At 43.3% G+C, this 16248-nt stretch overlaps 1 protein-coding gene across 2 annotated transcripts in view; it reads left to right on the forward strand.

Annotated features, from left to right (window-relative positions):
- The first annotated feature begins 13527 nt into the window (after window positions 1-13527).
- CHIC2 (cysteine rich hydrophobic domain 2) overlaps window positions 13528-16248 on the forward strand; it is a 28659-nt gene continuing 25938 nt past the window's right edge. Inside the window, exon 1 of one of the 2 annotated variants that reach the window (XR_009277632.1) lies at window positions 13528-13858. Coding sequence is in view for 1 of the 2 variants with exons in the window: in XM_058838649.1 (XP_058694632.1) it covers window positions 13740-13858 (119 nt within the window). In the remaining variant the exon portion in view is untranslated. The remainder of the gene's footprint in view (window positions 13859-16248) is intronic. The other variant, XM_058838649.1, reaches the window with a different exon arrangement.

Here is a 16248-nt window from a genome sequence, read left to right on the forward strand (position 1 = left end):
AGCAATTATCTCTCATTAATCAGAAGAACAGCTGCAATATTAATTTTCTCTCTTTCTTCCTCTCTTTTCACAGTCCCCAACATTTGAATAATCATAAATTTTGATTTCATGGAGCAGCAACATTGCCAGCGACTTCCAGACACAAGCTACCTAGGCAGGGCGCACGCTTTGCACATAGCTCTTATTTTAAGGCTGCCAAAGAATAAACTGAAGAAAATAAAAGAGAGGAAAAGTCTGGATTGCTTTCCCCCCTCCCTGTGCCTCGGAGCACGGATTAAACCAGCAGCCCCTTCCCTCCACCCTGCCTCTTTCACTCATGGAAAGTAACAGGCGAAAGTACCGAGTGTCTGCGCCAGCTTCAAGCGTGGGAGTTTCTACAACCTTCGCTGTCCATTTAACTTCCAAACATGAAGCCAAGCGTTGTAGATCTGTCCAAAGAGACAATCTTTGGGCGTAACACGCATTGTGAGACATCAAAAGGCCCTGGCGTTATGTGCACTGAGAAGCGTATTCAGCACGAAGGGTGCAATGCCTCTCTTTTCAGGGGCTCAGCCGCGGATTGTTTAACAAGTGACGTCGCCGCTGCAAGAAAACCGCGCTCCTCCAAAGATAAGGATGTAACATTAAATCTCGCTCTTTTTTTTTGGATTTCAAAGAATCTCATTAAGGGCAGGGGCTGGAGGCGGCCAAGCCGGGAACGGGAACCCCGGGGATGTGAGCGCCCAGTGCCGCCTGCACAGCTCCTCGCTGCCTGGGGGAACAGGGCAGAGTAGAGGCCGAGACCCCACCACTCCTCGAATTCTGCCCATCTTCGGGCATCCGCCTCTCTCTCCTCGGCCCCAAAGGGCGCTAAGCCTCTCTCCGGAGACCGGCTCGCAGCCAGGCAGCGGCCAGGGGGCTCACCCAAGGGTTCGCGGGCTGACCGCGGACTGAGGAGAGGCAAGGCAGCTTCTCCCCTTCCCCCGCAGATGCAGATCCCCTGTGCCCTTCCCTTGGGTGAGAGATTTCCTTTGCCTCCATCCCCGGTCATAAATTACAGCACCTAGATTTGGCACGGCAACCCCCTCCTCCCTGTAGGAAGTGGGGCGGTTTCCGAGGGAATTGAAGGGGCGCTCCTGCGCTCAGGAAGGACAGGCCCCCGGCTGCCCTGCCCGCGGCTGCCGAGCCCCTCCTGCCCCAGCGCCCTCTCGCACCTCGTGGAGTCCGGGTGCTGGTGGATGGTGGGACACAGAGCTCCAACAGGAGCGGGAGCAGCCATCTCCCTCTAGGAAGAAACTGCTGCTGTTTTTTCAATCCCGTACAGCCTTTGGAGAGATGATGCTACTCCACGTTGTTGGTGCTGTTCACAAAGTTATTCATTCACACGATTAGCAGCAAATTCCTACATGAGTCCTTCAGGGCGACTGTGATCCCTAGCGTTTGAATGAGCGCTTCCAAAGAGCTCCAGCAGCAGCCTTCATCCACTCTCTCCCTGTCACAACCCAATTCAGTGCCTTTTGCTTTTACCTGCAGGCCTACACTGACAACTGTCTTTCATGTAAAGACCAGCCAGAAGGCTTATTTCTGTTATATGTTTTATTTGCAGTGGGTAATTTGCGAGGTTCTTCCCAAGTCAGTCAGGGCTGCTCATATATATGTGGATGTAGGCCTTAATTCTCTCCCTCTTTAACCCTCTTAAACAGAGTGTTAGCACTTTGGTGGGTTCCATTCAATGTTTGGAAGCAAAAATCTTTTGTCTGCATTTTCTCACCATTCTACCAGAGAGAGTGTGAAGGAGACAGAATAAGAAAATACCCAGTGAGATCACAGTCTTGTCTGATATTTCTCTGAGTCTGCCATGTTTCCAGTACTCTTCAGGTATGGGGCAGCATCAGGCCAGACACTACAGGTGGTCTGGGCCTTGGTTTCATTACTGGGCGTTGTTTACAGCTCTAACAGCTAAAATTGCTATCTGTTACACAAGATATGTGTGAGAGAAAGCTGTGATGGTCTCTCATTAAAGAGGATAAAGTTAAACCCCTGCAGCAGCCTCAGTGAAGTTTTATGTATGGAGATGGAGATGAAACCCTGAGGTCATGTGAATCAGAATAAGGATTCAAAATGCTGCTGTGGACTCTACAACACACCAGTCACAATCTGTTTTGGTTTTATGGTGATGTACTATAAATCAACACAAGAGTAATATTTTGTAGTTATTCAGACCCCAAAGCAACAAAGAACATGAGATTCTGTGTAATATTAAACATCCCATTTCATTTCTGTCCATGAAATTCAGACCTCATGAATTTTGATCCTCAGACGTCATGGTTAGGTTGAAGCATTCTGCTTCCAAGTAACCAAGAAGCAGTCCTTTAAATTTTCTACCAGAGGAAATGTCACATTTTAAGAAGCCAGATTAACGGGAGTGGGTACTAAATGCTGCTTGTGATAAAAATGAAGATGTCATCAAACCTATCATCATATTGTAGGAGCTAACTATTTCACAGTCAGAAATCTGTGCAAATTTTGAGTTCAATAAGTTAAAGTCACACAACCTAAACAAACAAAATGGTTATAATTTCTTTCTTTTTCCTGTAACAAAAGTATGGATGTGTTCAAGAACTGTAGACTGATTAAGGAATTACCTAAGGAAAGATGATACCACTCCTCTAAATTCAGAAAGCAGAGAAGAATGCAGTTATGATGGAGTTCCTCAAGGATCAGTCTCAGAAGCAGTTGAATTACTTTAATTTGTTTTGATGTTACAAAGCATCACTGCAGTGTGGTCAGGTGACAGGTACAACAGAGCAGAACAGACAAGGCCATAGCACTAAGAAGACAGAAATACTGTGCATTTGGACTCTGAAGCACGCCAACCATACACGGAGAACTCCATATAGATGGTCAAAGCCCACGGCACTGTGCATGGAGAAACCTCATCAGTTTCTGATGGCAGACAGTTTTCCATGTCCATCTCAGAAAAAACTAAACCAGAGCACATCCACTGAACTGCTTTAGAAGTATAGTATCAGAGGGACATGGAACCCCATGAGGAGACTCAGAGAGAGGAGACATGGTTTTTGTTTATACCAGTGAGGTAAATATCCACAAGAGAGAAGAGCTGCTCCATCTAAAGAAGACTATCATCTTAAAAACAGGTGGATATACTCTGGGCATGTAGAAATTTAGCATGGAAAAAAAGAAAAAAACCCTTTCTAACTATGAGAGAAACAAGGTTCTGGAACTCCTTGTGGGATTTACCAATGGGAATATGAAATAGAAGTAGTTTTAAGAGAAAATTTGACACATTTCTGATTATTATGTAACAATCCTTGATGTTACGGGATTTTTTTTCTGAAGACACAAACTTTGCTTAACATCCATTTTGAAACAGTACTGACTTAATTTTTAGTTGTTGATGACTCCAGGGAATATGTTGTCTAAAAATATATATATATGTTTATATAAAATATAAAAAGTAGATCTTTACTCCTAAAAACTAAGATCCACAGAGCACATAGAGCAAGTGTGGAAGTAGTGCTCTGCTGCATCTTCCTGTCCACTACCCTATACCATCCCTGCTCATTGACTGTGTTCTGCCTCTCCTCCAACAGGAACTGTTGCTTTTGTTTTGGTCTTCCCCCTGTTTTTACATTTGTTGTTATGACGTGCCAAAATGGTCAGGTTTTTTCATATGTCAGAATGAACTTTAGTCTGATTTTGATACAATCTGTAAACCTCTACAAGAAGTAAATCTCCTTGTTTCTTCCGTTCCATTTTCACAATATAGTCTTAGCTTTGCCTGAGCAGCTGTTATGTGAAAACAAATATCTAATGCCTGTAGCTGGAATCAGCCCTTTATCACATTCATCTTTTTTACATGTATCTATATCCTCAATTTAAAATACAGGAACAAAACCAAAAGTTTCAGGAAGCAGAGTCTGAGTGAAATACAGGCTAGAGGTACTCTACTCCTGCTTTCCTATGAAGAAAGTACATATTGAAGAAGGGCACAATATGAGTATGTCAAAATAAAACCAAAATTAAGGTTTTTATTAAAAAATACATTAAAAGTTTTGCATAGTCTGCCTCTTCTTATTTCTCATTAATACATCATCCAAGCTTGTATTTGAAGCTTTTAGTTTGAAAAAAATAATGGAAACAAAATAATTTCACATGTTTTATGACCTTGTGTTATATTAGTTCAAAGCTTATTTAATAAGCTGCAATATTGAGGCTATATCAAAATATGATGGAAAGAGAATTATAGAAGTCTTGAAAATAATTTTATAAAGTTCAGAGTGCTCTTCTAGGAAAAAAAACCCAACATAAAATGAAAGAAACCTCCCAAAACCAACCAAATAATCTAAAAGAGCATGAAGCCTCTGAAGAAGGAAGAAGCATTGCAACCTAACTGGTAGAAGATGTAATCATGAAGGTATAAGTTACAAATTTATTGTGAAAAAAAAAATTACTATGATACATTGACCACATGAAAAAACATCAGCCAAAAAGGAGTCCAAAGTTTTAAGAGTAGTTCAGATCCAACTGTGTCCACATTAGCAGTCTGTGTTCTCTCTCTCACACTTCAGCTGAGCCAGGGAATGAATATTCCTATTAAAACATATATGTGTCTAGAATACAAGTAACTCGACAGCGTATAAGAGGTGTGGCTGTCTGCACTCTCAGATGTACTAAGACAGACTAGTTGCAAGTCAGAAGATGGAAAGTTTTGGGTAAAATACTACTCTCAGCTCAGAGCTCTAAGACAGAATAACTCTGCAGCTATTCTGAATGGTGCAGTGGGAGTAGAATTTGGCCTGGTGTTTTCAAAGGTTAGTTAAACAAAATATGACCTTTTTCAGGCTAGGGGAACAAAAGAGGTCAGCTCATTCTCCAGAGCTACAAAAGGTCTTTCAAGGATACCAAAGAAATAAAAATAAAAGCCATGATCACACTTCCTAGATTCACACATAGAAACAACACTTGTATGTTAAGATATTACCCAGTGGAAAAACCCCTGGGAGCATCCCAATTAATAAAGAGTCCTGCCAGTAATTCACCCACTGTGGGAAAGGTGTACATATTCAAACAGTCTATTTTGTCCAAGGTGCCAGAGCAAGGCAGTGGCAGAACTGAGATTTGACCCAAAATCTCCTATTTGTCAGCATCTTGCAGTATTTAACAGGCACCTTAAAAAATTGCCAAGAGTCTGCTGAATCTGATTGTACTTGAATAACTCATTGGGCAGAGGAAGCCTAATGCAGCTTTCCCATTCCTTTGTGGGTAAGAACTTACATAGGTTATCTTCCTGCTCGCAAGGACAATCTGGTACAAACAGATCAGTTACCCATCTGCACTGATTTAATTCTCTGCTGCAGGCTGGAACTGATACTCTAGTCTCTTCGAGGGGAGCAAAACTCTGCTCCAGTGTCTTAAAGGAGCGGCAGTGAATCTGATCACAAAGTGCCTTTGAATCAGATGTGTGACTTTTTCCTCTGATACTTCTTCACATGCACATCTAGAAACTGTAATACTCACATAGTGATGGGATAAAGCACAGATTTTCACTGAGCTGCATCAGGAGATGTTTAGGGTGAGACTGCTAGCAGTCAAAAATGAACTCAAAGGAACTGGGTCTTGCAAAAAAGCAATTATTTTCCAACATATCTCTTGCTTTGAAAGGAAAGTAAGTTTGTTTTGAGGTTGCAGATTATTCCCCTCTCTCATGCTTTACAACAGAGATTGGCATTGTTACTTGTTTTCTACCTTCCTTGAGGAAATAATGCTCTAGGAATGTAATATATTCCACTATACATTAATTTTTCACACTTTAAACAACTCATAACAAGAATATCTATTTTTTAATTATTTAAGGATCATGCCCAGTACTATCAGAGAGAAAAAATATCTGCATAGAAGCAGAAAGTATGCTACTTTAAAGGTATTCAAAAGGAAATAAAAATCGACATTTTTTAAAGAGAGTGGTGCTAGAAATCTCTCTTTGCTCATATGCAATAGGAATGAACATGTTAGCATTCTCAAATATTAGTGAACTTGAAATTATTCAGAGGAAAACTCAATTGTTCATGTTTTGATGATTTTAAATGAAAGACATCCTTCCCTGTTCTCTTTAGATCAACATTTGTCACAGTAACTAATGAGGAAGTAATTATAATGTAATTTGTCAGAATAATCTGACAGGCAAAGAATTATGTTCTCAATCCTAAAGGACTACATAGTTCTAGTTTTCCAACGGATTGGGTACATGTGGGTGGCATAGCAGAGGGTATTTGTCTTTAAGCAGGATAAAAACTTTTGCACTTTGTATTCTCAAGCAAAAATGGACAAAGGCATCGTCTAAGTCTCTAAAATATGTTACATGGAGGCATTTCAATTTAGTACAGATTAGTAAATCTTAACAATTTCATCATATAAAAGCTACTCCTTTTTACAGTGACTTTGAGATTTATAGTTCAGTTGCAGTAGTTAAGTAGTCACCCACTGTTTCTTTAAGACAGTGAATACAGAATTTAGTCGTTCAGTCATATTTACCAAGAGGAAAATAGCCATTCTCACAATAAATATAAACTACAAGAAGGTGCTGACGGGTGGAAAAATAAAGAAACAAGAAAAAATAAAGACATTAGTTTAAAATCTGTGCTGGTTTTTGGGGAAGTGTGATTGTTCACTCCAACAGCAGGAGTTGGAATTGGCTGGGGGAGGCCTGCATTTGTCATTGACCATTTTGGTGTGGGGTATGTCTTGGTTCATTTTTTTTAGAAAAGAAGTTGACTACAGCTTTAGCCAAGCTACAGTATCTGTATCTCTAATATGTACAGCAGAGGACTCAGCCTGCATTACTCCTTTATACTTGTTTTCAGCATTTCCAGCAGATTAGATGTTCTTAAAGGTGACCTTCTGAAGAAAGGATCAATATTGTACATTAAGAATGTCTTTAAAACCTTGCTGCTCCATTTGTATGTTTATATGATTTTGTTCACATTTTGCTTTAGTGGACTTTATGCTTTTGGTCTCCCAGCACTGAGTAAAACCCCATTAGTTTCAATGCTATATTAATCTTAAATAAAATTAAAAACTTTTTTGTGTGTTTATGTTTAATTTGTGTGATTATAGAGAAAAAAAAAAACAAAACTAAAAGCCAAGCACCATCTTGTATCAGATTCTAATATTGATAAGAAGAGAAGAAACAAGTTGCTGTATATATTTCATGTCAATGAGTTCTACAAGAGAAAAAATACCTAAAAACAGTTCATCCTGCCTGTAGCTTATGTGAAACACAAGTAGGTCTTTAAGTCAAGCATATCAAAAATTCTTTATGGATTAGGAGATTCTGCCTTCAGTTATGTGTAGTCATTTGGTCCTTGAAAGATCAGGAGTATCCAACTCTACCTATCCACAGTTTCAACAGACTTGAAACTACAAGTACTCTATTCTTCATTTTGTTGTATGTTAAGGAAATTCTGAAAAGGAAGCATCTGCTTTTCTCTTTACATGTAATCTATGCTTTCTGTACTTTATTTATGACTTATAAAGAGTCTCTTTCAGAAATACAATATTCTATACAGAGGTATCTTTTGAACTTGTCTCATTAACCTCATGCAATACAGGAAGCTGGACCAAAAAGAAAATAAAATACATTGCTTGACAGAAGGAAAAAAGACCAATAAAAAAGGACATGAATTTGAGCTATTCAACATACCTTTTTGCTCTAAGAACTCACTCAATCCTGCATCATAAAGTCAGAAACAGAAATATGACTTACCATAATGGATTGGTGTCAAAACTTCGCTTTGACTTTTGCACAGAAAATCTTGGTTAGTTTATTTGGGGTGTACAGGGATTCTGCAAAATAATCAGTTAATCAGCAAGAACTGACATAATGAAATTGGTCAAAAAACAAATACAATGCTGTAACTAGCAGTAAGTTTTGCTATGTTATTTTTCACTCTGTACCTGTTCCTGACTTTGTATTTCCATGTTTCTGCAATAATGTAAATAATTATTACTTTTTAAAAATTCTATTTGATTTTGTTAAAACTCAGGGCATGGTGGTTACTGATATCATTAACAGAAATGTGAACATTATCAGATACACTTTATCCAGATATGTCAAGAGCAATGGGACACTTAAGCAGGACCGAGGAGCCAACCCAGAGGCGAGGGGCTCTGTGTCAAGGGAAGGTGACTGAAGACCAGCTCTCAGAGCATACCAAGAAAAGCACAGCCTGATGTGAATGCCCTTGAAGGTTTGCTACGATTACGTAGCTTTGTTAAACTCCCTCTGCAGTGTACATTATTTCTATCTTCTCTTCTCTGGCTTCTGTACTATCCCTGCTTACCCCCTACCCTTGCTATCACCACCCACTCTTGTTTTCCTTCTGGTTACCTCTCTTCTCTTAATTAATCAGGGAAAGAGAAGCTGTTCCTGCCAGCTTTGCTTTGCTATTGAGTAGTGGTAGGAGTTCAAAGAACAAGGTTACGCCTGCACCTGCTGCTTGTTCTTTGATGCCCTGTTGCGTGAAACGATTTCCTTCAGAAGTTCCGACAATGTACTAATTAACTAAGGAAAAGACAGGGAGAAACAAGACAAAGACTGTGGGAGGAATGAGGTGAGTAACAACTGAGAAGATGTCAGCGGAAAGCAGGGGAAAGAAGCAATTACAAATGGGGAACTGGGATAGAAATACAGAAAAAAGGAGAAGGACAAACAGTAAAAGAAAGTAAAAAAAAAAATCAAAAGACGGGGAACTGGAAAAAAGATTTTCACAAAAAGAAATTGCTTAAAGTCTCCTTTAGATTACAGTATGCCATTTTTACAGAGCAGCTCTGAGGACGGTGAGTACCTCTGTCAGAGAGATCTGTACACAGTATCTGTTCTCCCCTAGTGCAGGAATTCCCTGGGGAGGGAGGGCATTCCTACCTGGAACAACAGCAGAATGCTCTTCAATTTTGACTTTAAGCCTACCACTTTTATTTAGATATATTATTTAGATATAATGAGAGTTAAGTTGCTTAAAAGCGTAATCAGTATGAGCCTCGCATTACTGTGACTGTTCACAGAGAAATGACAATGAACTGTAAATGGGAGTCCCACAATATTGGGGCAGAGTAAACACCAAAACAATCACAAGGAAACTCTATGATGTAAAGGCATGGACTTGGGAAGTAAGTGGGGGCTGGTGGCAGGGCTGGCACATCACAGTGACACATCAGCAGTGAAGAAGTGACAACTCACTGACACTTCCTGAAAAAAAGGAGAGGCCTGGCCTCTTCAGTGTGGCAGGACAAACTGCACAAAATGAGGAGTCTCGTTGCACCCTCTGAGGGCGGTCCAGTACTGCTGAACCCAGTGCCGAAGGCTTCGAGCACACCAGGTGTTGGAACACATGCTGAAGCATCATGGGCACCTCAGCCTAGAAACTTAGAACTTCCATACCATACCTGCCACAGCTCTTCATCTATTAAAGGCTGCCAATACTGAACATCTGGAAACTGTGGACTGTGGAACTGGCATTTTGTTAGGCAACTAATGTACATTTAAAGCGATGAACTGATTGAGAAGCTTGGGGCTTTCTTTCTCTTTTTCTTATCTCAGATCCATCCAGTGAGCTAACCAAGCCTGTCATGCTACACAACAACGTCTTGGACCTCAAACATTTGCTGGCCGCAGCAGCAGTGCTGCTCCAAGGGTTTAAGTGTGAGGTAGGTAAGCCCATCCCTTCAATGTTGTTTCCAAGACTTCCAGCAGGGTGCTGCTGTGCTGCACAGCATTAATCCTGATGACCCATCTGCTACTGTGAAAGAGGTATCTGAAAACAAGCCGGTTACCAAATTCATCCATAGAGGGAGGTAGAACAGGGAGGCACAGCTTCACTGAAACCACTGGGCTTTCTTTTGCTTTTGACAGTATTAAATTTAGTCCATTTTCTCAATTTCAAGACTGTTAGACAGAACTAATGAGCCACCAATCCTGCTAAATCAAATTTCTGTGTGAAATGTAAGAAGAGTAACCGGTAAAAACCCCATGAGTTAAGCATTCTAGTATGAAAGCACACAATTACTCAGGTGAATTCTGTGGTATTCTGTATAATTCTGTTATTTAGGAAATGAAACCTGTTACAAGTAGCTCATGATAGAAATACTGTCACACTTCTCTAATGTGACAGCACAAAATGCTGCTTTCTCCTTTGCAACAAAGTGTCATGGATTTTCTCACAACCACACTGTTTCTACCCTGGTTTTACACAGAGCAATAAGCAGCATCACACCTTTGTAAACACTCTGAGAAATACACCACGAGGATCTTTATGAATAGCGGAGAGTTAAGTAGCAACGTAGTCTTTCAGAAAATAAACTGATTGGTATAATAAATTCAGGGGTGGGCCACAAAGATGACTGGAGGGATGGAGCGCCTCTCCACTGAAATTAGGTTGGGAGAGTTGGGGTTGTTCAGCCTGGAGAAGGCTCTGCAGAGACCTCACAGCAGCCTTCCAGTACCTAAAGAGAGCCTACAAAAGGCTGGAGAGGAAGTTTTTACAGGGGCCTGTACTGACAGGAGAAGGGGAAATGGCCTTCAGTTGAAACACAATAGGTTTAGATTAGACTTTAGAAAGAAATCTCTTCTTCTGAGGGTGGTGAAGCACTGGAATGTGTTGCCCCAAGAAGCTATGGATATTCTATCTTTGGAAGCGTTCAAGGACAGTTTGGATGGGTCTTTGAGTGATCTGATCTAGTGGAAGGTTCCCTGCACATGGCAGAACTGGGCGATCTTTAAGGTCCCTTTTAATTCAAGGTTTAATTTACGGTCACTTTTTAATTCAATGGTTCTATGATATAGTGAAACAAGCCAGGAAAAAAGAACTGTAGGTTTCAAAGAAAAAATTATCTAATGTGAAAAAGAGGCTATTGTAAATAAGACACATGAAGTACTAGGAAAGTAAAGGGGAATGCAGACACTCATGAAAGTGGACAAGGAGAGTGCTACAGATGTCATTTATCTGGACTTTTGTAAAGCCTGTAAAAATCCACAACATATTTTTCTCTTAATTGGAGAGAGATGGATTTAAGGGGTGGGCTGTGAGATAGATAAGTAAGATGGTTGCATCCAGAGGGTAGAGGTCAACAGCTCCTAATGGATATCAGTGGTAAGTGATATCCCTCAGGGGTCCGTATTGGGACCAGCACTGTTTATATCTTCATCAGTGATGTAGACAAAGGGATCTAGTGCATCTTCAGTGAATTTGCAGATGATACTAAGCTGAGAAGTGTGGTCGACACACCTGGAGGATGGGATGCCATCCAGAGGGACCTGGACAAGCAGGAGAAGTAGGCATATGGGAATCTCCTGACATTTAACAAGACCAAGTACAAGGTGCTGCACCTGGGCTGGGGAAACTGCCACTATCAACACAGGCTGGGGATGAACAGATCCAGAGCAGCCTTGCCAAGAAAGATCTGGGGGTGCTGGTGGGTGAGAGGTGGGTGGGACATGATCCAGCCATGGGCACTCCCAGCCCAGAGAGCCAAACGTGTCCTGGGCTGCATCCAGAGCAGCGTGGGCAGCAGGGGAGGGAGGGGATCCTGCTCCTCTGCTCTGCTCTGCTGAGATCCCACCTGCAGGGCTGCATCAGCTCTGAGGGCCCAGCACAGGAAGGACATGGACCTGCTGGAATGAGTCCAGAGAAGGGCCACCAAGTTGACTGGAGGGGTGGAGAACCTCTGCTAGGAGGAAATGTTGAGAGAATTTGGGTTGTTCAGCCTGGAGAAGAGAAGGCTTTCAGGTGACCTGAATGTAGCCTTGCAGTACCTGAAGGAGGCCTACAAGCAAGATGAAGAGGGATTTTCTACAAGGACATGTATTAGACATTAGCAAGAAATTATTTACTGTGAGAGTAAAGACACATGTTTTATATTTACCGTGAGGGTGAAACATTGGGACAGATTGCCTGGAAATGCTGTGGATGCTTCATCCTTGGAATTGTCAAAGGCCAGGTTGGATAAGGCCTTGAGCAACCAGGTCTAGTGGAAGGTACCTCTGCCCACAGCAGGGCAGGGTGGAACTTGATGATCTTTATATAGAGCCATTCTATGGCTCATTTATATAAGCCGTTCTATGATAAGCAGATTTGCCTTTTTTTTTTTTTTTTTTTTTTTTGACTGTTTCAGGCTGAGGCCTCTGACACTATATATTAGATACTGCTGCAAGAACATAATCCACCAGTCCACTCTGTCAGATAAAAAAGGTCTGCTCCCCCTTTTTAAAATGTCATCCTACTACTGCTATATCTCATCCACTGCCTTCCACAGCTGTCACAACAGCCTACCTGTTGCTAAGGCCACTATGCTCCCACTGGCATTTTCCAGTCTTTAAGTTTTGGCTATGACAAATCCCTGACATTTTTAGGGTTTTCTGCTTAGCATTGAAAAATGATGTCCTAAAGGGGCTGTTCCTCTGCAAATTCATTGCTCATCTGCTTTGCAAACAGTGGCCTCAGCATGATGCTTTCCATGGAGAATTCAAGGCTGCCATAGGAATGGCAGATCCAGGAACTGACAATACCAAGGGACATGCAGACACCTGGTCTCAGCCTTCATGTGAGCAGGTCAGCCTTGGCCAGGGGCCACTTTCCCCACATCTCCCTGCACTAAGCCAGAGGGACCATGGGCAACCCCTCAGCTCACAGCAGGTGTCCAACTGCCCCCCTTCCCCCATGGACTTCATGGATGCCCAAAAAAGGGTTAAAACCTTGCAGTCAAGAGGGCAAATTGTGTCCTAGGCTGCATTGGGAAGAGCTTAGCCAGCAGGCTGAGGGAGGGGACCCTGTCCCTCTACTCAGCCCTGGTGAGCCACATCAGAAGTGCTGTGTCCAGTTCTGGGCTCCTCAGGGCAAGAGAAACATGGAGCTCCTGGAGCAGGTCCAATGGAGGGTGACAAAAATGACTAAGGGATTGGAGCATCTCTCTTGTGGGGAGATGGCTGGGGGAGCTGAGCCTGCTCAGCATTGAGAAGAGATGTCTGAGAGGGGCCCTAATCAATACCCATCAGAATCTGCAGGGAGGATGTCAGAGGATGGAGCCAGGTTCTTCTCAGGGGTGCCAAGCAATAGGAAAAGGGACAACAGGCAGAAACTGGTGCACAGGAAGTTCCACCGCAGCGTGAGGAAGAACTTTACTGTGCAGGAGACCACACTCCAGAACAGGCTGTCCAGAGAGGCTGTGGAGTCTCCCTCACCGGAGTTATTCAGGAACCGTCCGGACACACTCCTGTGCCATGTGCTCTAGGAAGACCCTCCTTGAGCAGGGGGTTGGACCCGATGACCGCTGTGGTCGTTCCCAGTCTGACCTGTTCCGTGCCTCCGGGAGGGCCGGGCCCGGGGAGCGCCGCGCTCGAGGGCACCCCAGGGGCCACGGCAGCCACGGCAGCGCCGAGCCCGCCCCGGCCCCCGCGGCTCCGGGCAGCTCCGGGTGGGCCGGGCCGGGCCGGGGCGGGACCGGGGCCGGATGTTGTTGTTGTTGTTCCTGCCCCGCCCCTCGCCCCCTCCCCCCGCGGAGGGTGACGGGCGCTTCCCCGCCCGGAGCCGCCGCCGCTTCAGCCTCTGCCGCCGTCGCGGCCCCGCTGCCGCCTGGCCCGGCCCGGCCCCGGGCCGCCCCCGCCGGCCCCCTCCCGTCTGCCTCGCTGGCCGGCTCCCTTCGCGTCGTCCCGGCTCCTCTGGCTCATCGGACGCCCCGGCCCGGCCATGGCGGACTTCGATGAGATCTACGAGGAGGAGGAGGACGAGGAACGGGCGCTGGAGGAGCAGCTCCTGAAGTACTCCCCCGACCCGGTGGTGGTGCGCGGCTCCGGCCATGTCACCGTGTAAGGGCCGCGCCGGGGCCTGCGCGGCCGGGGCGGGCGGTGGAGGAGGCCCGGGCGGCGGGACGGGGGCGGCCGGGAGCGCCGAGCCCGTGGGTACAACTTGGGGCAAGTCGGGGAGTAGGCGTGGGGAGCACCGGGCCGGGACTACTGCCCTTCCCCTACGTCCGTGAAGCTGCGAGAGGGCTCTCCTCGGCCCCACCGGGCAGCTGGGAGCCGCCTGAAAACCCGCAGGCGGGTGCAAACCTCTAACCAGGCGCTGAGGAAACAAGACTGGGCTGTGAGTGGCAGAGGAATGTGAAGTATTTGTCCAAAATGATGAGCTGTCAGGAAGTAAGGTGCCTGTGTTCCTGTGTATAACAGGTATGTGCCAGCACATGACCGGCTGGACTATTGAACAAGGTTGTTTATGTACCTATTACCCATTCCCATTTAACTTGTGGCTGCTAATATAGCTCTGAGGACTTTAACAAAGAAAAGGCGTCAGTCAGATAGCTATGTGTAAAATTATGTTGTGATTGCTGTGTGTTTCACTGTGCTTGACATGGAAGCAACTTTGTTTTGTGCATGTTTGGTATCTGAGTCTAGAAGCAAGTGTCCACGAACATGTGTAGTGCTTCTCAATAATGTAGGAGATGAGGGTATCATTCCTTCCATCAATTCTGTCAGGCTCACTCTGTTGAAGTGTAGTAGTTGTCAGTTACAATGTGCAGTGTCAGAAGCTGAAATACAAACCTGGAGACAAGACACAGTAGTACAAACTTTTGGTTTTTTGTATTTAGTCTTCAGCAGAACTAGGTTTGTAGCAGAGACATAAAAGCTGAAGATACTGTTGTCTGTTGCTCTCAGTCTCATAAACTCTAATGATTTTCAGATGCTGACCTGACAAGTTTTTTTGGCACTTGGGTACACTGCTGCTTTATTATCTGGTTGACACAAATAGTAATAGCTGGGCAGTGCAGTTAGCTGTCTAGTTAAAAACAGGAAGTAAGGCATGGATAGGCTGAGAGTGATTTGGAAAGTTAGAAGGACACAGATGGGGCCAGAAGCCAAGGAGGCCCTGTGAAAGAATAGAAGCATGTAGTCAGTGTGTTCAACTTACGATTGTTTATCGTGAACAGAAGCTGTACCAGTGATTTACTGAAAATAAGCCAGTAGCCTTAGTCTGTTTCTGAAAAACAGAACACACCCACAATTAGATAGTTTTCATATTAGTGAATGAAAAGTACAAATAGCTGAAACAGAGGCAAATACTGGTTTCTTCTCCAATACTTGAGGGTAAGTTGTGCAAGACAAGATGAAGACCCGTTAATGGAATGCTGGGGAAGCTTGTGAAGCGCTGGCTGTGACTAGTAAGCCCAGCGCCTTGTGGTTGAAGGATGGTTACCTTCTTAATTGTTCATTAATAGTTATTAGCTCATTATTACTTTAAGATCTTCCTTAAAGTTCTTGTTCTTTAGGTTTTGAATGAGCAATGAAATACCTATGTGTGCCTCCAAAATTAGGCAATTGATCTTCATCTACTTTCTTTACTGTGCCAGGTGTTAACAGTTAACTACATAGCATCAGCCACTTCTACCTTTGTACAACCTGTAACTTTTTTTGTCGTTGATCCCCAGAAGCTTATTATTAAAAGTGAGATCCCTTTTAGAACATTCATTTGGTGGATATTAGGAATAGGTCAAGTCCTGTGTACGTGATGAATTAGTCTTGCCAGTATAAAAGCATGTGTGTGTTTTGAAGGTCTGACAAAAATGGTCAGCAGTTAAGCAAATACTGGATTGATCTGTCCCTGGCTCTGCAGTGTGAAGAGTTGCTGACTGCTTCTGCTGTGTGTATATTTAAACAGAAGCTCTCTTTTCATAGTTTGTTTTCATATCCTTTCTGATCTTACATAGGAGTCATAATGTTGAGTTTGAAATATGTCAATTCCATGACTACATATTAACATCAGAAAGACATTTACCATTACTTGATTTCGTCCAACAGAGAATGAAGTGTATGAGCCTTTTCTAGGCTGTGTAATTAAAATCAATTAAAGGAAAGCAGTTAAATATTATCCAAATAAACCATATGAAGTCTTTGCCTTTAGAGGATGTGGAGCTTTCAGTTAGCATTAAGTTTTCTCCTTAAACTCACTATTTGAAGCATGTGCAAGCAATGCTAATGTATTTTTTTAAACATTGTTTTTTAAATATTAAGTTAAACTGTTTTCACACCAGCAGAGTTTTGATAGCTTGGAAGACAGGAGTAACATCACCTGGTTGCTGAAAATTTGAGGTTCTTTCTTGTAATGGCAAAAAAGATTGAAAGCACTGTAAAAATAGAGATCCTTACTTACAATGGAACTGAAAGTCCAAGGTGTTTCATACTTGTTTCTAAAATCATATTAT

Source organism: Poecile atricapillus, chromosome 4 (genome assembly GCF_030490865.1).
Source record: "Poecile atricapillus isolate bPoeAtr1 chromosome 4, bPoeAtr1.hap1, whole genome shotgun sequence".
Classification (NCBI taxonomy): domain Eukaryota; kingdom Metazoa; phylum Chordata; class Aves; order Passeriformes; family Paridae; genus Poecile; species Poecile atricapillus.